The sequence below is a fragment of the Bactrocera tryoni genome, chromosome 4 (assembly GCF_016617805.1).
Source record: "Bactrocera tryoni isolate S06 chromosome 4, CSIRO_BtryS06_freeze2, whole genome shotgun sequence".
NCBI classification, from domain to species: Eukaryota; Metazoa; Arthropoda; class Insecta; order Diptera; family Tephritidae; genus Bactrocera; species Bactrocera tryoni.
Window position 1 is genome coordinate 2,031,443 of NC_052502.1, and position 26,608 is coordinate 2,058,050.

Genomic DNA, 26,608 nt, shown 5'->3' on the forward strand with positions numbered 1-26,608 from the left:
CAATGGCACCGGCTCACCAACACATTCGCAGCAATTGATACGGGTGATAAAATCGCCCAACACCCGCGCATTTGTAGCTGCACAGCAAAAGTATTCAATCTACTGTGACGGACATTCCAATTATAAGTGGGTAAACATGGGTAAGTGAAGAAGTTATCCGCCACTCGGTCTCACAGCTTACTTGCGTATATGTGCCTTATGTACATGTGTATGTATGTATGTCCCAAAAGTTTGGCAATAGCTTCGCATTTCGCTAATTATAAGTGTATATATGTATGTTAACTAACACGCACACACTTTTCACGAGTCGCTGATAATTGGCACTGTAAAGATTCGGTTGAGATAATATTTGTTGTTCCTTTACGTGCCCCTCTTATCTGTGGGATGAAGCCGCTCGATAACACTTTTATAGAGACACATGGCTACATTCATAGTCGTGATTTACGATTCGTACTCAATACATAATTCATATGTACTCAGCGATATTTTAAGAACGATTTATGACACCAAGAGCTTGTGTATGGTAGTTCTATGTCATATACGCAACGAAGCCTTATGAAGTTTGAGAATTTGGAAATATTATTAATAAGATCGGTAAGCCTTGTCAGCATTGGGTCCAAAAGTAGATAACTCAATTATTTAATCCCATCTACATGTGTGAGCATGGAGCATTTTTTATACTATTTTAACTTTATTAACTATCAGCTTTGCTCTTTATATTCATGTAGTATACATGTTTACGCATGTACATATGTACAAATGGTTGTAGCAATGCAACAAAGCGGCGTCACTTTGAGTTATTATTGATTCTACTAATTAACCGCATTAAGAGCAGCTTAATTGACAAAAACATTTTGTATTTACTTCGTTAACAATTAGCGAAGCATCTCATAGCTTCTTAACACTTTAATTATCCATATCTCTAGCCAATATTTGTATAGGTTTAGCTATAAACTGATAACGTTAATAAAAAATTGAAAAACGCTCAATTCGTAGTATTTTACAAACACAAATAAGTATATTGCATACAATGTACACAGTGCTTGAATTCACAAGTATATACGCAAACGATTGCCACCCGATGTTTGCACGTCGCTGGGAGAGCAACCCGTCTAAAATTTAAAAGATCTTAAAATTTTTTTTTTAAATATACATAATACATATTATGTGATGTTTGGGGTATGTGTTCTATACGGAGCGTATTCGGTTCTATCCAATGCCCCATATAAGTAGCCCATTTAAGGTAATGTAACAGTAGTATAGACATTAAACCAAAGGTTTCGTATAATGGCTTTTGAATTTTATTGAACATACTATTAGTCAAGACACATCCAACCCAGAACTATATGCATTTTAAACGTAATTCATTTAGACGCAGTTTATTTTATTGGCAATAATAATAAAATATAATAATAATTTAAATAATCACAATATATGTTCATAACGTAAATCTAAAATAATGTTACTGTGAAATTTTAAATTTAGGACAGCAACTGTCAGTAAAATAAAATAAATGTCTGCATATTCATTCATGCAAGAGATCTAAACATTTTAATTTCGAATTGTAAGTTTTTGAAGTTGTGTAACATATTTTCATAGCCAACTCTTTATCAAGTTGATTATAATAAGCTACGGATATTTAGATACTTTCAATTAATGGATAAATAATTTTGAAAGGTCTGAATATTGAAACAAAATCATTCTATCGCTCTATGGTTGATAGTTCCATACTAGTTGCTATACATGAATATATTAATGAAATGTTGTCAAAAGCCATAAATGTTTATAATAAAAACAATATAATTAAATTCATATTAAAATGAGAGTTGTAACAATCTATTTTATACTTAAGTTAAATAATTATATTTGCTCGTATATTTCATTAGAGTCTTGATTCATCAGCTGAGCTTAGATAAGATAGGAATATGCTGGACAGGATTAACTTTTTCTGTACATTTCTACTTCTATTTAGTAAATGCATTCAGACACCTGACCGTTGCCGTTAGACTCATATACACTTGTCTGATGCTTGCATACTCATTTTACCTACATAAGGAATGTCAGAGCCAGAACTAGTTTGCTATTATATCGTAATTATTGTAATGTAATGGCCACATTTATGCTTTTTAAAGAACGATTTGTAAATATCATGAAACTAAAGAATATCACTATATTTTGAAATATAAATAATTTGTATGTGTATTTTAAAATAATATGCTAGTTTTTTCGTATATTTATGCAAACATATGGTTATATGAGCCAACAAGTTGTATATATGTATGTATGTGCTTCAAAAGTGTACAATGCGAGTTCATATTTGAAAATTTCAAAAAGCGTAGAATTAGGTTTATTTAAAATGAGATAGTGTGAATCTAATTATATGTTTATCAATTTTTTTCTATATTCCCGATCTCTTAGGCTCACAATATGTTTTAAGTTAGAAATACATAGAAAAATATGTTGCTTCAGAAAGCTTCTACTGAACTAATGGAAAAAGGTCAGACGAATATATTCAATATTTTTTATCCATTGCTCGCAATCAATTTTTGAAACCTTTTCGAGGAACAATAAAGAGTTAAAACAAAATACCGAGGACATCGGCGTTGTTAAAAAAATATATATGTTAACAAATTATTCTCATTTTAGATGTTTTCTGATGTTGCTGAATACGCTTTGTTTGTACTGATAATATAGAATTATTATATACATACAAATAGATTTTTCTATTTTCATATACTTGCAAAAAATACAACTTTTCGTATTTACGTTTGTTCGTTTTACGGTTTTTGTTAAATTTACATCAGATATTGTGGAAGAATGTTCCTAGTTCCTCCAAATATATTTCATATTGTAACTATCATTTACTTTGGGCCAATGCGCATGATTTTTTACTTACTATCTACTTTTTAACGCTTTTGAGAGTTTTAATTCATAAACAATATGTTTTTATTTGATTTTCACTCATAATTAATTAATTATTTAGACTTTTTTTATTTACTTGTCCATTAAATTTTCTATATATTTCTGTTCCACTATGGGGTACGTAAGCCTTCATCCTTAGAAATTGACAACAATTTTAATATTAATTTTTTAAACATCTTAGATTAATTTAAATGTATTTACGTTAAAAGCAATTTGATCTTAGTGCGAAAATACCAATTTGTTCACATTTGAAAGTGTTATGGTGCATTTAAATACATGTATGCATATGTATTTACAGTTGACTTAACTTTAAAAACTGTCATTTCTGAGTTATGTGTAGTTAAGTTTGTATGACATAATTCATTCAAAGCTTGTTAACTTATTGTTGTTATATATTTAATAATTTTGGTTGATTTGATCAGTATAATTAATACTTCAATTACATTTGCATTTCTCTATATTCGGGATATTATGGCCATTGATTAAATAAAAATAAATTTAATTATAACAATTTATCAGACCCACTTGCTACTAAGTACACGAAAATATTCACTTGACGGAGTAGACGAGTAGTGTGTGTCGAAAAGACAAAAGTAGAAAATGTCGTAGCTTTGAGATGTTGATTATCAACTGGATAAATAGCGAAATGCTAAGAGATAATGAATTGATTCTGCGAAATGCTTAAATAGTTGTAAAACTAGAATAAATTGAAGCCCACGCTCAAGCGTTGTGAACTCGTTTCTGTTAATCACCAGTGTCTTCCCACTTTCGTTCCTCCACTATTCGATCGAAACAATCAGCTAAAAATGAATGCTGCAGTTTTGGAAAAACAATAAAAAATTTCATTCTTTGATTGAAATAACAAAGAGTACTTACATATGGCGTATATACTTTAACCCAACGCGCCGGTTTATCCGGACGATTGTATTGAAAGCAGAAAGACATGGACTCTTCGTCGCTCTCCCACCGTGTTATACTTTCCCAAGTTAGCTCGACCATTTGCGCCTCCATTGAACCATCCTCCCGACAAGCATGCAAACGGAAACTTTTTATACCTGATAAAAAAAAATATTGACAACGTGATAAATTAGAAAATAAATTTACGAAGAAACTACTTGAAAAACTTCTCTAAATTATATTACATATTAACATTATTCGACGTGCATAAGGATTTTTATGTTGTTATTACCTCTATATTTGTAATCATAACGATCGAGCATATATTTTAGAATTTTTGCCAATTTAGTTAATACTTTAAAATACAAGATTTGTTTATATATTCAAGATGTTTCGGGAGTTGAAAAAATATGGGTGTTTTTCATGCAGAAATAAACGCAAATAAGTACAAGTTTGTGCTTTGTGTATTTCTATCTCTATAATCATCCCTTTAGTTCTCCATCAATTCTAAACAAAATGGTTAATAATCTTCTTCTTCTTCTTTATTGGCGTAGACACCGCTTACGCGATTATAGCCGAGTTAACAACAGCGCGCCAGTCGTTTCTTCTTTCGTTTCGCTACGTGGCGCCAATGGGATATTCCAAGCGAAGCGGAGTGGGAGTCTTCGTCTTCCTCTGCTACCCCCGGCGGTTACTGCGTCGAAAACTTTCAGAGCTGGAGTCGCTGTCTTTTAATTCGCTAAACAATGTCAATGTCGTCATATATCCCATCGTTCCATCGAATTCGATATTCGCCGTGGCCAACGCGCAAAGCACCATAAATCTTTCGCAGAACTTTTCTCTCGAAAACTCGCAACGTCGACTCCTCAGTTGTTATCATCGTCCAAGCCTATGCATATAGCAGGACGGGAATAATGAGTGACTTATAGAGTTTGGTTTTTGTTCGTCGAGAGAGGACTTTACTTCTCAATTGCCTACTCAGTCCGAAGTAGCACCTGTTGGCAAGAGTTATCCTGCGTTGGATTACCAGGCTGACATTGTTGGTGGTGCTTACACTGGTTCCAAGATAGACGAAATTATCTACAACTTCGAAGTTATGACTGTCAACAGTGACGTGAGAGCCAAGTCGCGAATGCGACGACTGTTTGTTTGATGACAGGAGATATTTTGTCTTGCCCTCGTTCACTGCCAGACCCATTTGCTTGTCCAGTCTTTAGAAAGCAGAACTAACGGCACGGGTTTTGAGGCCGATGATATCAATATTATCGGCATACGCCAGTAGCTTTACACTCTTATAAAAAATTGTACCTGCTCGATTCAGTTTTGCAGCTCGAATTATTTTCTCCAGCAGCAGGTAGAAGAAGTCGCACGATAGTTAATCGCCTTGTGTGAAACCTCTTTTGGTATCGAACGGCTCGGAGAGCTCCTTCTCGATCCTGACGGAGCTTTTGGTGTTGCTCAACGTCAGTTTACACAGCCGTATTAGTTTTGCGGGGATACCAAATTTAGACATCGCGGCATAAAGGCAGCACCTTTTCGTGCTGGTGTGTGTCGATTCTCCTTTCAAGGGTCTTTTCCAAAATTTTGCGTATGGTGAATATCTGGTCGGTTGTTGATTTGCCAGGTCTAAAGCCACACCGATAAGATCCAATCAGTTTGTTGACGGTGGGCTTTAATTTAGAACCTTATACGCGATGTTGAGGAGGCTTATCCCACGGTAGTTGGCGCAGATTGTGTGGTCTCCTTTTTTGTGAATTGGGCAGAGCACACTTAAATACCAATCGTTGGGCATGTTTTCATCTGACCATATTTTACAAAGAAGCTGATGCATGCTCTTTATCAGTTCTTCGCCGCCGTGTTTGAATAGTTCGGCCGGCAATCCGCTGCTTTGTTAAAACTATTCATTGCCTCTAAAAATAATGTAGAAGCTATTACCACATAATTAGGGGAGCATTATAATCATGACAAGAGCAGGTCTTCTGCACGAATGATATCTAAAAAAGCCAATCAGTGGCCGTCATGGTATGAGGTTGCTTCATGCTGGCATCTTGTATCTCTACAAAAAATCTATGGAATAATGAAAGAAGACAATCTGCATATTTTGCAGAACCATATACCCGATTTTGTGGAGAGGAGCGCTTGTCTTAAAGATGAAGTCATATTTCAACAGGATGACGACCAAAATTTCTTACTGATGTAGTGCCAGTCCAAAGTTTACCTCCAATCCGATTGAGGATTTATAGTCAAAAGTCAAAAGAAGGTTGGGATAATACCGAGCAACTTCAAAGAATCTGCACGAGTTTTGGCAACGGGTACAGCGGGAATGGCATAGCTTTCCAAATTTATGTATACAAAATTTGGTGGAAAGTATGCCAAATCTGGTGAAAAGTATTTTAGGGAGTAAATGGTTAGGGATTAATACTAGAAATTAGCTCTTTTCTGAAAGGTATGTACAAAATTAAGCACACAAGAGTTGTTTTAGTTTTATTTGTTTTTATACTCTTCCAATATGTTGCTACTGAGTATAATGGTTTTGTTCACCTAACGGTTGTGTGTATCACCTTAGCGTACATACTATATAAATTATCAGGATGAAGAGACAAGTTGAAATCCGCATAACTTAAGCTAAAAAAACCAAATTTACCTAGCGCAAATGTTATAAGAATTCCTACCGACAGTATGAAAATTAATAAAACCGGATGATAATCAGGCTCACGCCCATATAACGGTACTGTTAAAAACTACTAAACTGCTAAATATAGCAAAGACATTAAATTTTACCACCATAATGGTATGACAGGGCTTTATTGGAGCCAGGGTTAAAATTGGACGATAGCCTTGCCACCGCCTACTTTTTGGTGAAACACATATGTATCTCGAGATCCGCTCGACTGATTTCAACTAAATTCGATATATGACATTTTACTGACATTCCTATCTAACAGGGTGACTATGAGTGAAATCACACCTACTTTCCATACAACATAATTTTAAATTCCACTTGATTATTTCATTTTTTCAAGTATAAACCAAGAAGCAATTTATATAACGGGATAAAACTTTACACGAAGTATGGCATTTTATGACCAAAAATTGTTCAAATCCAACAAAAACTGTTCAAGCCACTGGGTACCGAATATGTGGACCTCAATATCTATAGTTCAATTTTGATCGAAAATATCGGTCAATGTATGGGGTATACAATTGAAATTCTGAGAGAATATTTATCTGATAATAATATCTCTGTGTATCAAAAATGCGTTCAATCGAGACAATATTTTTGTGAACCCTCATATAACTAATCTAGAGATTTTCGAGTCCCCAGGTGACTTATCTTAATAAAATTGAGAGAGCGGTGCATATTTGTGCTTAGAATGAATAAAATCGGGTGAAAACTCGTCCTAAAGCCCATTTAATTAACAAGCCTTATGTAGCTGAAACATAACACCGGCTTTACTCCTTGCAAGTTGCAAGAGTATGAAATGTTCGGTTAAACTGCTTAGCCCCTCCTTACTTGTTTTCTAGAATTTGTTATTTAAATGAAAGCATATATGCTCATTGAGATATAAAAAATATACTGTTCTAAACGTAGCATTATTAATTTATTTACGAATTAAAAGCTATATTTACTTACCAACAGCTGGTATAACATGCCCTTCCTTGCGGCTATCACAGGCACAATGCGGAAATACAACATCACCATAGCCAGGTAGTGTGCGTGCCAATGCCAAATACTCTGATGCTTTCTTAGCATCTTGCAAGGCTTTTAACTCGTAAAGGCGACCTTCGGCACGTATATACCCACGATTAACTTCATCGATTGCCTACGATATAACAAATTACCACCACTAATTTGGAATATTTTAAAGCTTGTTTACCTGGTAGAAAATAAATTTTGCTGCTTGTTCACCATCCGGTAGGCCAAGTTCCCGATTCACTGAAAACAACCACCGGCGTACGCAAAGACAAGTGCTTGATGCAGTGCTGTAATTTTGCACGTACAGCTGATGTGGAATTTCATGTGGCTGCAGTTTTCTTTCAAAATTATATTCAACAATCTCAAAAAGGTAAAAATATTGCTGTGTATATGATGTAAGATTGGCACGTTGGACCAGAAGCTCCCATACAGCCTGCGCGTTAGCAGATTTTCGGACAGAGACAGTCGATACTTCATGATCAGGCAGCATTACTTTGATATCCACTGGAGAAGCGGATATATCATCTTCAGAGTCAGTGAGAAAATCTTGAACAGCATCACTTTCAGCGATAACACGCACTGCGCATACCTTTTCCAAATACTGCTCAAGACCTCTCCGACGTGTATCCAATTGCTGCTCACTTAATTGGAATGGCCATTTTCCTGGAAGCTTAGGAAAATTAAATCCGGCGAATTCTTTCCGCAGTATTGAGTGAAGATTCGCAAACTCTCGATAACGACGGGAGCACAGCTGACGCCCGGCCATGTGAATATTGAATACAATGTAGCGCTCTCCATTGCGATTCACAATACTATAATCTGGAATACTAAAAACGGGAATAATTCTAAAAGGTTGAATTATTAATATATACTCTTAAATTACCTAATGGGTAACGAACGTTTATCAGAATAGTCAATATAAGAGTAACCACTTTGATCTTCTTGAGGTTCAAGTCTCTCCGCTTCCTTTAAGATAAATTATATATCAAATCAAAACTGCATAATATGTATAATTTTGTGTATTACTCACTTGCTGTGTCACCGAAATTACCGTTAAAGTTAAGCAATCTCCTCCCGACTTAATCAAATCAACGACTTGTTTGTGAGTAGCTCCTTCTACGCTAACACCATTCCTGAAAAATAATAATGATTTCTTTTATATAGTACTAGGAATCATTTCGAATTCCTTCGTACATATTTGCTTTTATTTGCCTTTCAGGTGTTTTCCTGAAAAATGCTAACACAGCAAGGGCTAAAAGACTTTTTAAGGATATAATGATGGATTTAATCGGCTATTATAAACGGTTGGTGGTGATTTAGGTAAATAGTGTAGTTATTATAAGTATATTGTTATTTCTATGGGCTATTTTATGCTACATAGATATCATTTCAGTTGCGACACGCTTTTCAAACATCTTTTTGATAGTAAGTTAAATTTCCAATATTCAATGTCTGATTTAATATAAACTACTGTTGGGTTGAAAATTGATATTGTTCCGTTTTCGTATTATCTCACAAATACTTAAATAATTGGGATGCATGCCTAAGAATAAGTGCTTGCAATTAAAAATAAATACAAAATTTAATACATTTGCACGTCTTATCTGTAGCGACTATTATAAACATATTATGTTTTTGTTTATGAATAACTGATAAGCTTCTCCCTATATTCATCTCAAATTATGAACAATTTCGTGGTAAGAGGCAATAAATCTTACTATCTCAATATACTATACATACACATATATTTATGCATATGTATATGCATGTAAATTTTTTAGTGGGTGTTGACTTGATTTCAAATTGAAATCAATACAATTTAAATTGTTTTGTGCTAGAGGTTAATCAGACCGGTAAAAATTAATTGTTCGCTATGTATGATAAGTTATCCAATTACATTGAGTGTTATTTTTATCTCACTGTCCATTAATTTATTTCACAATGTAAAAAAGTTATATATATAAATTATTGCATTTGTCTAATCTGTTAAAGTTTAAGTAGTTAATTAGTTTATCATATGAGAATACATCAAGTGGGTGTAATAAAGCAAATCATTGTATTGTAAATTATTTACCCCTAATTACGCTATTACCAGTCCAAAAAATTTATTTGTTACAGTTAAAGAAAATCGTATACACATAGCCATAGAGTCGAATAAAAATTAATTTATGCATAGGTTCATGTATAAATTGTTATTAAGCTTCTATTAATCATCATGAATACTTACACCTCGAGAATACGATCTCCTTTTTTTATTCCAGCCTTCTCTGCCGCCCCATTTTCCAGAACAGCACTTACATGCTGCAAGGGAGCATACAATTCCCCATTTATCGAACGAAGTTGCCCACCTTCAGAAACTTGTCCACGTACATTGAAACCAAAACCTTATATTAAAAAATCAATACATTAGGTGTGTGTGTGTGTATTGCACTTAAAACCGTAAGGCAACTGCTAACTTCGATTCAGAATAAAATAAAGTCAAAGTTATTTAATTTTTTGCCGTAATTACCAGTTTCCGTCTTGTAAATATGTACCACTCGCGGACCAGTTGGCGCAGCAGAGTCACTCCCAACTCCACCGCCGCTCATATTAAATACTTAAACCTGCGCTATTCTTGTAGCTTTAATAAAAGAAAACGTTCGATATCTTGATAGAGGATTTCTAAGGCTTGAATATAAAATATTAGTATAAGTAAGTTCCTACTTCTTAGACCACAGCCCAATTGGTGGTCTGCTTCTTATGATAACAAAAACAAATAATGGATTTCCTCAATTTTTCACTATATGAACTACTTTATTCCTAAAATTCAAATGTATATATACTTTTCATAAGTTTTAATTACTGAAAAGTGTTTTTAATTTTCACTTAGATACGAACGACACTATAATAAAAAATAAAGTACGAGGGAACAGATATAGTGATTGCCACCTGATACGATAAAGACGCCCTGCCGGATTTTCGTAACGGAAAGGATATTTTATAGTGGTTATGGAAATTTAAGTCAAAACAGAAACTAACGTTACCGCGACTTTCGAGATAACTAAATTACGGCATTAATAGTAATTGTGTGTGATAAAAGCTTATTAAAGAAAAATGGTAAAGGGCAAAACTGTCTTATTCCCTATTCAATATTTTCTCAGAATTCACAAAAATTTGAACTAAGTGGCAACATTAGCCACAATGGTGATTCATTAAAGGTAAAGTTTCACTAGAAATGCTTCGAAGACTGAAAAAATGTAATAGATTCAGGCATTGATTGTTTTTGTTGATGTTTGCTTTCAATTGATGTTCTTATTGTGCGTTTGCAGAGAAAGTTACAAGTTTATCAACAGTCAATTGGTTTTGTGTTAAAAATAAACCATAGCCATAAAGTACACCATCAACCAATAAATATATGTAAAGCAGATACGAAATATGATAAGTGAACACATAATTTACGAATTTGTTAGAAAAATACTTAAAATAAAATTAAACATTTGTGGGAGCAACCCTGTTTGGGCTACAAAGCGAGATTAGAAGAACCGGAGTCATGTCAGAATTACACTCACTCAAAATGGCGTCGGAAGATGTAAATTTTGTAAGTAAAATTCCTCTTCCAATTACATTTTTTACGTTTCAAAATATATGAACTAATATATAATAACAAATATCCTGCTAGTGAAAGTGCAATTTAAATAAAAAAATGTGACAAATCGTTATATCTCCACCAAACTTGTATAGATGGAAATTTAAATTTGCTGTATCAGTAGATTTAAGTTCTCTGATTATCAGTTTGAAATTCCACCACATATCGTCAAAATTGAATGGAAATATGGTGGTATTTAATATTATAATGAATATGGGCATTTGAATATTTTATGTAACTATGTGGATTTAAATGTAGAAATTGATGTACTTGGTGTAGATATTGTTCTTACAAATTGTTTTGGAATTAGTGTGATTGGAATAAGGATAAATTAATTGCACTTGCACGTGTGTATGTTGTATGTTTACAAGTGGTCTTACGCGTATTTGTATACACAAATGTGAGATTGCTGAATTTTGCTTTTCATTTTCTATCTTCTTTTTTGTTTTCATTATGTTTCGCCATCCCTTTTCTGATTTCTAATAGGATAACAGCTGATATTAATTTCAATTCATCTAGAAAAAAACAAAGGTGCAGTTAATTCTTTCATTGTAATGTGGCTCATAGATGTGTTTTGTAAAAAGTAAAAACAAAAAAGTTTTTTGAAACCAAGATTATTAATTTTATAACACGGAAGTTAGTAAAACATTTATTTACTTAAAAAGAAAATAGAAGTGCGAATATCATCTTTTGCAACTTGTCTAAGGACGGATAGTAATACATTTTCTCAATGTACCATTGGACACCTTTCGGTTTCCCTTCGGAAATCTACGTACCCAATTCGAGTGCCGTAGCTTAATTTGAATTAATTAAACTACAATCAAGAACATCACTTTCCACGGAGAGTAAATTATTGCAATTGCTCGAGCCACGCTTCTCAAACTTACATTCATATTATATATATATATTTATATGCGTTAGGCTATCATCAATAAAAGTGATATATACGTACATATACATATATATGCAGAGGCCAACAGAATGACTCAAGTAGAAACTATTCTGATTAACGCCGGCAATAAAGTAATGAGGCCTGGTCAGCAACAAACAGCTTATATCATATCAGTTCATTGGAATTGGTTGCTGTTTATCTTGACAGAATTCACTGTAAAAGTTGGCGTGCGTTTTGTAAACTCTTTAAATACCACTTCAAATGTATATATGTATATACATACTATATGCTGTTTGTAACGTGGTAATGTTTTTGTGTTACCAAATCGTATTACATTATCTTTTTTTCTTGTTGTAACAGTATATACATATCTTGTTGTAACAGTAGTACAGAGATTACAGTTATAAAAAAATTAAAAATTAAAATACATTAACTACTGAGCACAATAGCGTATTAGAACTTAGCATTGAGTCTCTGCTGTTCAGATGGCGGCCGTTTAGAAGAGAGCATCCTCTTAAGATGTATGGCATTTTAGAGTGACTGGGTCAGTCACCAGAGTTTTTTTTAAATTTGTCAATCGAGAAGTTGTTCGTTTAAATGATTTAATATAGAAATCTAAAATTATATTCATAATATAATTTAATAATATATTCATGATCTCAAATGAATAGTATAGCATTGATTACTCTTTTTAATTTCTTTCAAATTTTTAAATTGTAAATATACTTTTTTGACATGTATGACCGGTTCTTTGATTTGACTATAAAACAATTTATTTTTAATTTTTTAGGCTGTCAAACAATTTATTGAACATTGTAATGGATCCTCATCAAGTGTTAGACGAAATATATCATGTACAACGGCGATAAAATTTCTCTACGCACGAAAATTTGATGTACATAGAGCTGTATCACTTTATGAACAACATGAACAAATTCGGCTACGAGAAGGCTTGTACAACATAAATCCAGATTTAGAACCGCTGTATTCAGAGTTAAAAACTGGAAAATTCACGATATTGGTTAGTGATTACTCATAATTTTTTTAAATAAATTAATTTCACAAAAACGCAAATTTTCTTCCTTCAGCCTTCACGTGATGCTAACGGAGCAGCGATTGCACTTTTCACAGCAAACAAACACAGTCCTCTTAGTGTTACGCATACAATAACATTGCAGGGTATCGTATATCAACTCGATTGCGCACTGCAAGACACAGAAACTCAGAGGGCGGGTCTAATCTTCATATATGATATGAGTGGCTCGAAGTATTCAAACTTCGACTATGATTTGTCACAAAAAATTTTAACATTGCTTAAGGTAAGTTTTTGGGAAACACTCTTGTTTGTCCTGTAAATATGAAAATTTTTCAAGATATCTACTATTTGTCTTAGATATATGTACATATGTTTGTAGTTCTTAATATAACGTTTTTAAATGAAACGTTGTTACTCTTCTGTAAAATTTTTATCGATGTGTAAGATTGGCAAATATGGAGCGGTGGTTTGTGCATCGAAGGCATCGCAGACTTCGGTAGATTTTCAACTGTCGATGCAACAAAACTTACTTGCGTCTGCGCGTCTGGGGCATGCTGAAGCTCACACCGCTCCATCTAGTGATCAGGTAGACTGCTAAGCGTACCCTGATGCTCATGATAGTATAGGGGTATGGTAAAGGGCGGATAATTTCGTCTCAACAACTGAAGGCATAAGGGGAGGAAACACCACTGGCCTATCTTCTAAGATACGATGTTACAAAGAGGGATAACCGGCAACGAGTCGGCTTCTAAGGCGATTCTGGCAGCAAGCAATAGGTATGCACCATCTTAGGCTGCTTTTGGGAGTTTACAACCAAGCAAGGTTTAAAGATATGATCAACCGCTGCAAGCTCAAGAAACTCCTACCCGATATGAGTATGGCTTCTTGTGCAAATTGCTGGTTTTGCGACATGGAATCAGAAACTGCAGAACATCTGATTTTAGATTGCACAAAAATTTGTAGATGCAGGCTCGAGTCCCTTGGATCCATTTATGTCGATAGGGATCACATAACTTCAATAGCGCCCTGCCACTTCTTAGAATTCGTTGGGAATATTTGTGATGACGGATTCGGCGATGTACATTCTAATTTTTACATTACTTACATTGTTATTTAGAAGTTTATGATCAAATAGTAATATCAGTTGGTCCTAATTTGTACCATAGTTTCTTTAGTTCTGGCGAATAATTTGTGAAATATAAAAATTTCGTAATGCGTAAGAAGTTTTAAGCTTTGGAGAAAATAATGGATTTCTATCAGCATGAGAAACAATTAGTGTGAGGAAAAATTTTCCCTGAAAGTATAAGTAAAGAATTGAAAAGAAGGGCCATCCATCATTTTGTTATTTTCTTAGCTTCCAGTAAGTATTTGTAAAAAAATTATTATATATTTTTTTAAGTAATTTTTTGCTGTCCCTTTTATATTTTTTAATAATAATAAAGTAAATTTACTGTATAACGCAATTAAAGGGTGTGAATAACGAGCTTCTGGTCTCTTTGATTTTATTCATATCGGGAGTTTTGGTGGATATTCGTGATGGAACAAATATTAAATGTTATTAGAATACTCTATAGTACTCGAAAAATATCAAAAGTTCAGACGTAGAAAAACGAGTTTATGTGTGTTTATTATTATTAAAGGAAGTTTTTTTCCCAATTTTTTTTCACGGATGCATGCACACTATACGTGCAAACCTTGATCAATTGAATGTAATAATTAATTCATAGGTTAATGTGTTTGTATACATTAGTTAAACAATTGTTTTTTTAATTTCCATTGATTAGTTTCCAATTGATAATTTGGATTGGTTTCCGAACTCTGCCTTGATTTTTTTTTTTTTTTTTGCTAGTTTTCATACTTTTTGTACTGCTCGTTACTGCCTCTTTGTGAGATCAGTTCTCTTTTTCACTCATAGTCATTCTAATAGCTGGGACAGAAACAAAAACCATTGTTGCTTACATTCAAGACAGACAAGTTTTGTTGTTGATTACGGTAACTTTCAGATATTTAAGTATATTTCAATATATCTTTCGGTGATACTTAATTTTATTTCTATGCAATTGATTATTATCGAGTTTCATTTATCTATTTCCACTGTACCAACATCCTTGAGAGTGTCAGCGAATACTTTCCAAGTTTCATTCTTCTGACAGATACTGTACCATGAACAGTTAAGTATACTAAACTGTTTTATTCTCTGCAACATATTTCGTATTAAGGTATTGTTTTTTAACTTGAATACTCAGAACGATATTGAAGCGTGTTCTTTTAGCAAAAACAACTCGGCGCGTTTCTTTATCGTAGTTGCTTCATTTCCTACTTACTTCGAGACGTCGCATTTGTACGCAGTCTAACCGATTTAAGAAATTCCAATACGCGCGAATTTTTGTTTCCGTTTTTAAGAAGAGACATTACCGTCTCATTATTTACACCTCTAATAGCTATAAGGCTTTGACACAAATAAAGTATGAAATTGCGCTTATGGCCAATAGATATTGTAAATGCATGTGCACATAAATATTTAGTTATGACAATTCCATTAAATGTTGTTCGCACACTTTGTTATAACATACCGAAGGGGCCATTTCTGACGATTGTCAAAAGATCGGAAGCTATTGGCGAGTGGTGAGCGAAGATGTGCTCACCAAACAGCCGGTTACACTCTTATTATACATAGGTATAGATATCGATATAGTATAGTCGCCATAAACGTGTAAAGGTAAACTCTCTCAAGCTTTTTTTGGTGATCGCAAATATTTACATAAGTATGTATGTATGTAGATATTTATGATCAGGTAACCATTAACATCACAATTATAATGATATGCAAAATACATATACATATATACTATATGTTGTTTCTAAATTCATTTCTGGTTGACTGTTTAAATGGTAAAGTTCTAAGTGGTGGGAGAGTAATTACATACATATTTACAAGTATACGAGGGCAGTATCAAAATTATCCGACCTGACAGAGAAAATAATAAATAATACAAGTGCACTTACATACATGAATGATACAGTCTACTTTTGACTACAAAATATAACAAAAAGAACGTAGATTTCATACGTATAATAAGTATATAATGCAGTATTTTTTCTTTTTGTTTTCATTTTTCTCATGTATGTATGTACATACATATGTATGTATTTTGTCAGCGGAAACGAAGTTGTGAAAAATTTGCTATTATAAAAATTTAATTGAACATAAACTTGCCTGCTGCCGTCCCTAAATAAAAGCGGCAGCTGTAAGTTACGGTCAAAAATTCATCATGCCTATAGGTTTTCTATGGCGCATATTTAAATAAGGGCGGGGGAACCCTGCGCGATTTTGGCAGCGCGTTAAGAAATAAAGTTGGCTGGAAAACTAAGAAATTGTAATTTTTCTAAAAAATATCTTGTCACCGCACCGCTCATCGCTTTTGTTTAGTTAAGTCAAGTAAGGTAAGCTGCCTTTGGAAAATTAGAATTAAAGTTATAATGTAAATAAATTAAGTAGTCATTATAAGTCGATTCTAATACTTCTGCGACTGCCCTCGCGTGTATAAATTTATATATTATATAGTATATGCATACATAAATATCCATGTATGTATACATATAAGTATATATATTTAAATACCTAATACAAATAAAAACATTCGTGTGTGGAGGGAGATTTCAATGATAATAACAACAACGTCAATGAGAGATTACGTGTGCGCGTGCGTCATATTAAACTCACTTTTCATTTGTTGCTTCTACCGCCAAAGTTATAGTTATATTATACTTATATATGTACGTACACGCATACTTGATACTTTCGGGCTATCTCTTATTTTATTAAGTAATTCGCTATTTAGTGTACTTGTTCTAGTCGTTCGCTTAGCTTGGCTTAATAATAACATATTACACGAGTGCAAAGCAACTCTTTACATAGAAATAAATAAATAACTAAATTTTCTGGTGTGTTTTGGTGAAAGTACACACTTGTTTTAAAATTATATTTTACATAATTTCACGAAACTCAGTCGAGCTGCACTGAGAAAGCAGCTGTCAATGAAAAAGTAAAAAAAAATATTTAAAATATTGAAAAAAATAAGAAATAATATACACATGTTCGTACATACCTGTATGTATTTATGTATGTATTTACGTGTAGAAAATTTCTTTAGTGTTGTCATTTGTTAAGGCGTAGAAAATGTCGTTTGTGCAATTGGATTTTTAACTTTCATCTTAAATCCTAAATTATCGGTTTTAAAATTGCCTGTGCTTTCCTTGGTGTAGTTAAATTAGAGTTCAAAATTGAAATTTTTGTGGTATAAAAGTTATATTTTTGGCGAAAACTAAAGCCAGTTCGGCAGTAAACGCATTGAAACATATAAACAATTCTGAATCACCCAAGTTAGCAAAAATAAATACTGAGGAGCTAAAAAGTTATTGGGTTACGTGAAAACATTAGCTACATACGTAGTAAGAATCATCCCAATTTCATACGATTCAATTCCCTGTATTGGTTGGTAAGTCTTCTAATAAGACTTTCAGCATTCGGTAATAAACAAAGTAGTAAATAGGCGGATATGACGCTTTTTGTTGACGGTACATATAAACAAATGTGGTCATACAGCAGTCAGTTCCAGACACATATGTGCATACCCACAAGAATGGTAACAACAGTTAGCCAAGCACGGAAAAAAGGTATTTTCATAAGCAAGTTAAAAGCTTAAATAAGAAACCGGAAGTAAGGAACTCCATATTTGCTTAAGATTCTCTATTAAAATACAATGACAATGCGTACACATACATGTACACACAGACATCAGTTTATATAAATATACTGAATATAATAGTACATGTAGTTACATTGAAAGGTACATAGCTTTTTTCGTCATAATATGCTTTCGCTCTGTTCCCACAATTATTTTGTTTTCGCTATGTCAAAAGCGGACATAAGTAAATGTTGAAGTGAGTTATCCTGGTAATCAACTGACCGAATGCATATTTTTGCTCACTTTCATTTCGCATGAAAAAGCGAAAACTGAGTAGACCAATTTGTCGTATGGCTTTGCGACAAGGCAATATTTCAATCGTTGCAACGGAGGCAACTGTATCTGTAGCGAGAAGAGTTCGAGAATGCGAAAAGAGGAAAGCTAAATGACCTATCAACCCCCGAACTGCAACAACGCTCTAACCCTCAAATATCGTAAGCAAATTGTACGAATGGACGAGTCTCTTTTAGGCGCTGGCGCATTGTGTTGTCGATATTGAGAGGAATATGCCAATTTTTGGGGTTGCCGTTGTCCAATACAAGAGGATGGGCTGAAAAAATCAGACTGAACTAAAGTAAAGGCGAATATAGCGAAATTTCGAAACAGACGAGCATACTTTTTCTTGGGCAACTGTTTCTCCTCAAGTTTTTTCTATTTAGCTATTGCAATTAGGTGCGAATTTCCACGAATTAAATGTTTATAACAATTCAACAAAACAATTCTTATGAAGAATTCATATGTATATACCTACATATGTATGTATTTGTGTTTATAGAATCGTGAAAATTAAATTGTGCAAAGTGGAATAATTTTGGTGATAGCCTACTACAAATTTAACCCCTTCTCTGTATTTGCCATCGAGAAAAGTGTATTCGCATGAAAAATTCTTAAATATAACTCGTAGATGGAAAAAAATTACAATTAAATTTTAAACAGAACTGAGTGGAAATATATACATACATTTCAATAATGATAAAATGTAACGCGTCCAGTGATTGTTGGTAGTTTGTCAAAGTCGATATAAACAGTTGTTGTGGAAAAGCTATATATATACATACGTATTAATTCGACCATTGAAAAGGTTTCTGATGTGCAATAAGCGGGAATAGAGTTAACAAAACAAACAAAACGGCCATGCTCGACATATGTATGTACAGTGGCGGACAAGAGTCTATACATATACACCCCCTGTTTTCGTAGTTCAGAAAATACAAGTTAAAAAAAAAATGTGTTGATACACTTTTATTCTAATCACAATAAGTTAAAAAATTCAGTAATTGAAATGAAATAACAAAGTTATGGACGAAAAACTAAAAAATTGCGTTAAAATAAGTTTACGCAAATATAAATCTGAACGCTATGTTTTCGAATCGTTATAACTTATAACTTTATGGGACTATGAAACCCCTAAACATAATTTAGCGTGAAAACTTTACCTAATTATAGATATTATTACATTTTGTGATTTAATTGTGCCTCCAGTGGCATCTATAACCACTTAAAGCCGCATTGTCTTTGATTCTACTAAATTTGACAAATCTGCACATATAATGCTCTTCCAAGCTCTCTATATGCGTTTTTTGAGTATAACAGCGCAAAAAACTGTTTTTTTTTAATGCTTTCCTTCAAAATTTCCTGGGCATACTCAAAATTTTCAAAATTAGTCTTTGAGGTGGTATGTTTAATTGTCGAGGATCATAATAAAGGTGCCAATGCTTAATAATTTGCATCCTATACTTTAAATCGTTATATTTTTGGAATATTTAACTCGAAACGAGATTCAAATTACCCACTAAGGATATCAATTTATTCCATATTACCCTCAATAAAGACTAAAATCCCAACTCCAGAGGCCTCAACAGCTCTTCAAAGCATCAAGCTGCTGCCGTTTCGCTTTAAGGTCGGTACTGAATTCTTCGGTGCCAGCTCAGCCTGTTCGAACTGTTTTTCTTCCATTGCTACAAAAATGATGACTGTGTAACGTTTAAAATTATTTGTATTAGTAATAGATGGATACTGTTTTGTTTGTGACCTATTTTATATTTGTTTGGCTAATTTTGGATGATTAACTTTCGAATATTTCTTGGAGTTTCAAGTTGACGTTTCTACAAGATAGCTTCCTCGAATGACCACTGAGCATTTCACTGAGGAGCTTTCTTCAATTTTTCTTAAGTTTTTTTTTCAATGGTCTATACCGTCGGTTGACTGTCTTTAAAATTTTTGAAGTTTCGCCGTATAATTTTTTTTTTATATTTTATAACCAAATTTTTTATGCCAACGGATATTTTTCTTCAGAGTGTCTTTGTAACTATTTGTGTGTGCAAACTACAACTACAACTACAATAACACTTCCAATAATAACCAAATAATAAACACGATAAAAGGAAAGAAAGAAACACTTTTAACGCAATTTTTGAGTTTTTCGTTATGATCGTTTGTTGTTTTATGCTAAATAATGATTTTTTAGCTTATTATGATTAGAATAAACTAAACTGTATCTGCACATTTTTCTAAAATGTTTTTGTACACTTAGAACCTCGAAAGCTGTGGGTGTATGTAGACTATTGTCTGCCAGTGTATGTATGAATATGTACATACATACATACATATATAAATACTGATCAATATTTTCGTAATTGGTATATTCTTGCGGAATCAATTTTTGTAGGATGTTAAATATTAATTACCTTTTTTTTAATAATTTAGTAAACATTTTTTATGAATATGCAATTATGTCACTGATTGACGAAGTTTATCGTGAGTTCGAATACCCAGATTCTAATTAGATGGTATTTGTAGAGTACAAGAAAGCTTGAATCACAAAGCCATCAATGTGCCGCAGTATATGTATGTACATACATACATATGTATGTATATTATATATAATTTATAGGCACATGTGCTTGACCGTCTCAACTCTTTACCTTTTCAAGTCATAATTTAGTTATTCTTATTTCGAATCGTTTGTTTTTATTACTCTTCAAGTCAAATAATTCGCTTTTGATTATTTCAAATATTGCTGAAGAATGGCTGCGTATGTATTAACATACAAACATACTTATGTGGGCGGTGAAGGAAAACTAAATCAATTGTTGTTTTCGGAACAAGTGGTTTTTATTACGACGCAGCTACGAATGTATGTATGTATGTATGGATATGTATTCGTGAAGAGAACAAACAAAATGTATGTATGTAGCTTGTTGCGTTTAGTATACGCCGTGCGAGACTATAGTATACAATGTGGCTGGCCTTAATTCTAAGAAGATAGAAGAAAGTTATTAACAGAATTTCTTATTGATAATTTTTACTTTCGCAGAATTACTAATCAACATTGCATTTGCAATATGGAAACCTTGTTGCAACAGATCTGCCGATATGTCACGAACCTTTTTCATGAAAAGCAAATTCAGAGTTTCTCATATATACATAAATACTAACTTGACCACATTAACATTTTTGTTAATTGGAAAATCTCTAATTGTATTGCCACAAGGTCGCACATGCATACATACATTCACGTTTACAATTAATTTTTTGCACCTAAACACGTACGAAATGCAGTTACGTACACCATTTTACTACTTAATCTGATGGTGTACATTTTTGTCGCACTTGTTTCGAAAACAATCAGGTGCAGGTATTTTCTTAAAATACGTTGATATGTATGTAAATCATTATATACATTTACATATATATGTAATTCTTATATAATTCGATTTGATTTTTTGCCCAATATGTACATATGTATGTATATCTGTAATCACAACAGGGCTTAATGATTAATTCATTGTAAATTGCCTCTGATTATATCCATTTCGACATATAGTATTTACTTTATGTATTTATTTATTTTGTTTTTGCAGGGTGGCTATCCAGCTCGTTTAAAAAAAGTCTTAATTGTGACGGCACCGCTGTGGTTTAAAGCACCGTTCAAAATTCTGCGATTATTTGTACGGGAGAAATTGCGTGAACGCGTCTTTACTGTATCTGTGCCAACGTTGGGCCTTCACGTGCCTCTGAAAGCATTGCCCCTGCATCTTGGCGGAGGATTGGAAATCGATCACGCCACATGGTTGCTACAGTGCCGCAAATCGATGACGAATCGTGAAGACGAACTGCTCGCCAATATTGAGCAAGTGGCTTTAAATCGAAGCAACACAATCAACGCTACAACTAATAGCAACGTTGTGAATAGTTCAGTTACCATTGTTGGGGATATAGACAGCAACGTTAACAGCAACATAAATACGACGACAGCCGCATTAACGAACGAAGACTACGGTCGACGTTTACTGGGCGGCGAGGAGCCCAACGAAAATATCACAATAAGCAGTCTGCGCGCTGTCATAGCTACATCGGCAACCGCTTTAAATCAAGGTAACAGTAATAGTACGGCATTATTATCTGTGTGCAACCAAATTGACACCGAGTCGGGGGTGGTTGCGGCGACGACGACGGCTTCAGTGGAAACATCAGTAGGTGTACCAGTGCTGAACGGATTAGAGGCCAGTGGAGTTCAAGGCTCCGTGGTTTTGGCGAATGGTGTAGCTGTTCCATCGGCAGTTACCAGCAACGCCAGTTCTAACGGCTCATCCGCCTTAAGTGAATTGTGGTCGGAAAATCCGCCAAGTAGTGCGTCGTCGGGGTTTAGTGATGACGACAGCCTGGCTGGGCAAGAGGGAGATCCAAAAACAATTGAACAAATTGTTCAAATGGTAAAAGAGCAAGGACGAAAAGGTCTGGTGAAAGAATATGCCGAAATACGTAATCGGGCGCCTGAGGGCACATTTGTTTATGCAAGGTTTGTGGATCTGTGCTACAAATATTATACAAAATGAATTAATAATAAAAAAATGCACAATATTTTATTTTGCAGAATGCGGAATAACTTGACAAAAAATCGCTACACGGATGTTCTTTGCTATGATCATAGTAGGGTGGTGTTGTCTAGGGAGGATGGTGAGGACTATATAAACGCCAATTTTGTGGACGGATACAAACAAAAGAATGCCTATATTTCCACACAAGGTAAATGACAGGGCAAGGTACTCCGTTAGTTTAGATTACGGAGTTTGTTGTTGTCAATAATAAATACAATATTTTAATGACGATTGATTTAAGAGATAAAATTACTAAAAGCCTGTGTTCTTACGAGACATAAAATCATTTTTATACTCTTGTAACATGTTGCCACAGAGTATAATAGTTTTGTTCATCTAACGGTTGCATGTATCACCTAAAACTAAGCGAGATAGATATAGGGTTATATATATGTATGTATGTATAAATGATCATGCAAGCAGTAACTTCAGTGAAGTGAAGGTATCTTGATGAAATGTTCCTTGGCAAAAAAGTTAGGTGGAATTTGTTGATGGGCGTAATCGGACCACTGCTACGACTACAAAACGCAATTAACGGAAAACATATAAAGTCTCAGATCACTAAAGCAAATCGTAATCGTAGGATAACTCTGTCTACTCCACATATAACGGTACTGTTAAATACTATTAAAAGCGCGATAAATCAATAACTGAATACGACAGAGATATAAAATTTTACATCCAAGATGATATGAGAAGGCTTTATGGGAGCCGGGATAAAAATTGGACATTGGGCGTGGCACCACCCTCTTTTATGTAAAATCACACTGAAAATATCGGTCAATGTATGGGCTATATAATTAAAATTTAGAGAATTCTCTGCTGATAATAATATAATTGTGTATTAAATAATTGTGTATTAAAAATGGATTGAATCGGTTCAATATTTCCCTGAGCCCCATACATCCAATATACAAATTTTCGAATTTCTGGGTGACTTTATCGGCCAATATGTGAGTTATCTCAATGAAATTGAGAGAGCGTTTTTAACTCATAATAGTGTATTTTGGGCTTAAAATAGATAAAATTGGTCGAAAACTTGACCTAACCCGTATATAACTAAAATCAGAATTTTCGAACTTCTGTCTGACTTTACACCATATGATTGGTGATTATGAGTGGGGTACCTTAATGAAACCCAGGAACATTTATTAGTATGTGGCATGCGTTACTTCCAAAAAGAATTAATACTACCCCCAACTACCATATTTTCCTGAAGGATTTTCTCGAACTTTGATTCTTGCATGTTGCAAGAGCATAAAATCTTTGGTTACATCCGAACTTAGCCCTTCCTTACTTGTTCATATATGATAGGTGCTAAGGTCAATGCAAATTTTAATATTATAATACAATAATAATAATAGGCATTTTCTTAAATCTGATTTTAGGTCCATTACCGAAAACATCACAAGATTTTTGGCGTATGATATGGGAACAACATTGTTTGGTTGTTGTAATGACAACACGGGTCATGGAGCGTGGTCGAGTAAAATGTGGCCAATACTGGGAACCGACTGAGAATAGTTCCTTAGAATTCGGAAACTTCCACGTGCGAACACTTAGTATAGAAGTAAATGAAGATTATACAGTAGCATCATTAGAATTGAAAAATCTTAAGGTAAACTCTTTTTACATGTTGCTAATTACAATATTTTTTCTTAAAAACATTTTCAAACCTTCCGTTTACTGATATTTCCGGCAAAAAATCAGGTCAAAATGCATCGCATAATTGGTTTGACTTAAGAGGTATCTTCTATTTTAGACTGACGAAATTAGAAACGTTTCACATTGGCAATTCACAAGTTGGCCCGATTATGGTGTGCCGAGCTCTGCGATGGCCATGTTAAATTTTCTTCAGAAAGTGCGAGAAAAACAAGCATCTATGGTAAAAGCATTGGGCGATACCTGGGCTGGGCATCCGCGGGGACCGCCTATCGTTGTACACTGTAGTGCGGGCATTGGTCGAACAGGTGAAAACAAATCACAACAATTAATTACATTAAACTGGTTTATTAAATAATTTCTTTACTATTAAATTTCACAGGCACTTTTATAACATTGGATATATGCATATCGCGTTTGGAAGATGTGGGAACGGCTGACATTCGTGGGACTGTGGAAAAAATTCGTTCACAGCGTGCCTACTCCATACAAATGCCCGATCAATATGTATTTTGCCATCTGGCCCTGATTGAATATGCAGTTTCAAGGGGCATGCTGAAATCTGTAGATTTAACGGGGTTCGATGATCGTGGCGAAGATTCAGACTAAGAAGTATTCTGCTCGAAGCTCATAGGAAATAAATTCTCAACCGAAATCTTCGTATTCGGTTCTTAGGTTCTCGAAATGGCTAAGGCGTTTTGTAGAAAATAATAATGTAGCTGACATAATAATTGAAAAGAGAATCGAAATAGAAAATGATGCCGAAATTTTCTTAAGAACATAGCTCGTATTTACTTGATTAAATTTTTGTTATTTCATTTCGTTTCATCTTAGAGAAGTGAAATCTTTAATACACCCCGATAAAAAGTAAATATACATTTTAGTTTTGCAGAATCATAATGAATAATTAACGTTTAAATTAAATAATAGTAAAATATGTCAAGATCATAAGGAAATAAGTAGAATTGGCCTAGATGTATAAATAATTTTAAACAATAAATTTAAAAATCCTTAAAACCGAATCATTTACATAGTTTTTTCGGGGCTTTTGCGTAGTGAATGGTCTATAAATAAGAATGTATCGGATAATAATTACTCTACGATATGCAAACACATCTTTAAACAATACTGAAAAGTATTGGAAAACTGATGTAACAATAATATTGATCAATTCTCAATAATACATCAATAGATTCTTCAAAACTCACATAAATTTAGAGCTCTGGAACACCTGGCAAAGCGTTTGCTTTAGAAATTTGTATATTTATCACCGGTCTGAATAAGAGACTTAAAGTAAACAATTTGGTGATGTTGCAAAGTACAACGAAATGGGGAAACTATGTATAAAACTACTAATGGGATGGAGACAATTGATAAAAGTGAATGAGGTCGCCAACGGTAAACCGTCCTCCAAATATCTTCAAAGAGCCTAATAAATATAAAACAATAAAAAAAATTTATTGATATAATATCCTATAATCATATTTGAATGTCAGTAAACAAAACGTACAATTAGAAAAATATAAAGTTTATACTAAAATATTCACTTACTCATCCATCATATGTATTATCTTTGGTTACTGATTCATTAAATTTTGCTTTCATGTCTGAAAAATGTACATAAAGTACGCTTAAAGTTGAAGTTGAAATGTGTTTCCATTACGCTTTAAAATGTGTCACTGATAAATATTAGTAAATTCCAAGATTAATTAAATATGTATGTATGTATATTATAAAATTTGTGTTTAGTTCAATTGCTGTAGGGATTATGGTAAAGTCCTATCTTCATGTATGTGTATTTGCTCATCAATATGTAATATATTGTACGAAGTGCAAATCGTCATATTGCGATAAAGGACATTCATCTCCAGTCTCACTGTCAAATAGAACGGAAAGTGAAAACAAGTTTCTTACTTCGATCGATTTAATCGTCAAACTTATTTTAAAGTTTTTAATAGAATAATGATTAAGCTTTCATGATGTACATTTTTACGGATTGCGTACCGTTCCTTCAAAAATAATATTGTATAATAAAATGGTAGCAGTTTTGAAAGCTGATTTGTACAAAAAATATATAAAAACAATTAAATAATATAATTTATTTATTGACAAATTTAAGTATACAAAAGTGGTGTCGACTAATAATTAAAATAAGAGTGTAGACATAATTGTCTTATCTACTTAATTATAACAATGATTATTATGATTATACATACCGATTCGGTAGAAAATATATACTTCTCCGATTT

General features: G+C 33.4%; 2 protein-coding genes across 6 annotated transcripts; one reads left to right on the plus strand and one right to left on the minus strand.

Moving 5' to 3' along the window:
• Positions 1 to 1,363: 1,363 nt before the first annotated feature.
• Positions 1,364 to 15,532, minus strand: LOC120774858 (sorting nexin-27). Of its 3 annotated transcripts, XM_040104685.1 has the most exons (9): positions 10,220 to 10,396; positions 10,026 to 10,136; positions 9,744 to 9,900; positions 8,547 to 8,649; positions 8,400 to 8,482; positions 7,698 to 8,343; positions 7,454 to 7,643; positions 3,799 to 3,977; positions 1,364 to 3,735 (listed from the first exon to the last, which is right to left on the minus strand). In XM_040104685.1, exons 2-9 carry the CDS (start codon positions 10,102 to 10,104, stop codon positions 3,667 to 3,669), a joined length of 1,506 nt encoding a protein of 501 aa, XP_039960619.1. In that variant the 5' UTR covers positions 10,105 to 10,136; positions 10,220 to 10,396; the 3' UTR covers positions 1,364 to 3,666. The 3 variants fall into 3 exon arrangements, with proteins under 3 accessions (XP_039960619.1, XP_039960617.1, XP_039960618.1); XM_040104683.1 differs by lacking the exons at positions 10,026 to 10,136; positions 10,220 to 10,396 and adding an exon at positions 15,394 to 15,532; XM_040104684.1 differs by having other exon boundaries at positions 10,026 to 10,396.
• Positions 10,860 to 26,097, plus strand: LOC120774857 (tyrosine-protein phosphatase non-receptor type 9). 3 transcript variants are annotated; one of them, XM_040104679.1, is made up of 8 exons: positions 10,860 to 11,093; positions 12,824 to 13,054; positions 13,122 to 13,352; positions 21,681 to 22,618; positions 22,694 to 22,845; positions 24,086 to 24,315; positions 24,460 to 24,667; positions 24,742 to 26,097. In XM_040104679.1, exons 1-8 carry the CDS (start codon positions 11,046 to 11,048, stop codon positions 24,966 to 24,968), a joined length of 2,265 nt encoding a protein of 754 aa, XP_039960613.1. In that variant the 5' UTR covers positions 10,860 to 11,045; the 3' UTR covers positions 24,969 to 26,097. The 3 variants fall into 3 exon arrangements, with proteins under 3 accessions (XP_039960613.1, XP_039960614.1, XP_039960615.1); XM_040104680.1 differs by lacking the exon at positions 10,860 to 11,093 and adding an exon at positions 11,246 to 11,333; XM_040104681.1 differs by lacking the exons at positions 10,860 to 11,093; positions 12,824 to 13,054; positions 13,122 to 13,352 and adding an exon at positions 17,488 to 17,568.
• Positions 26,098 to 26,608: the final 511 nt, after the last annotated feature.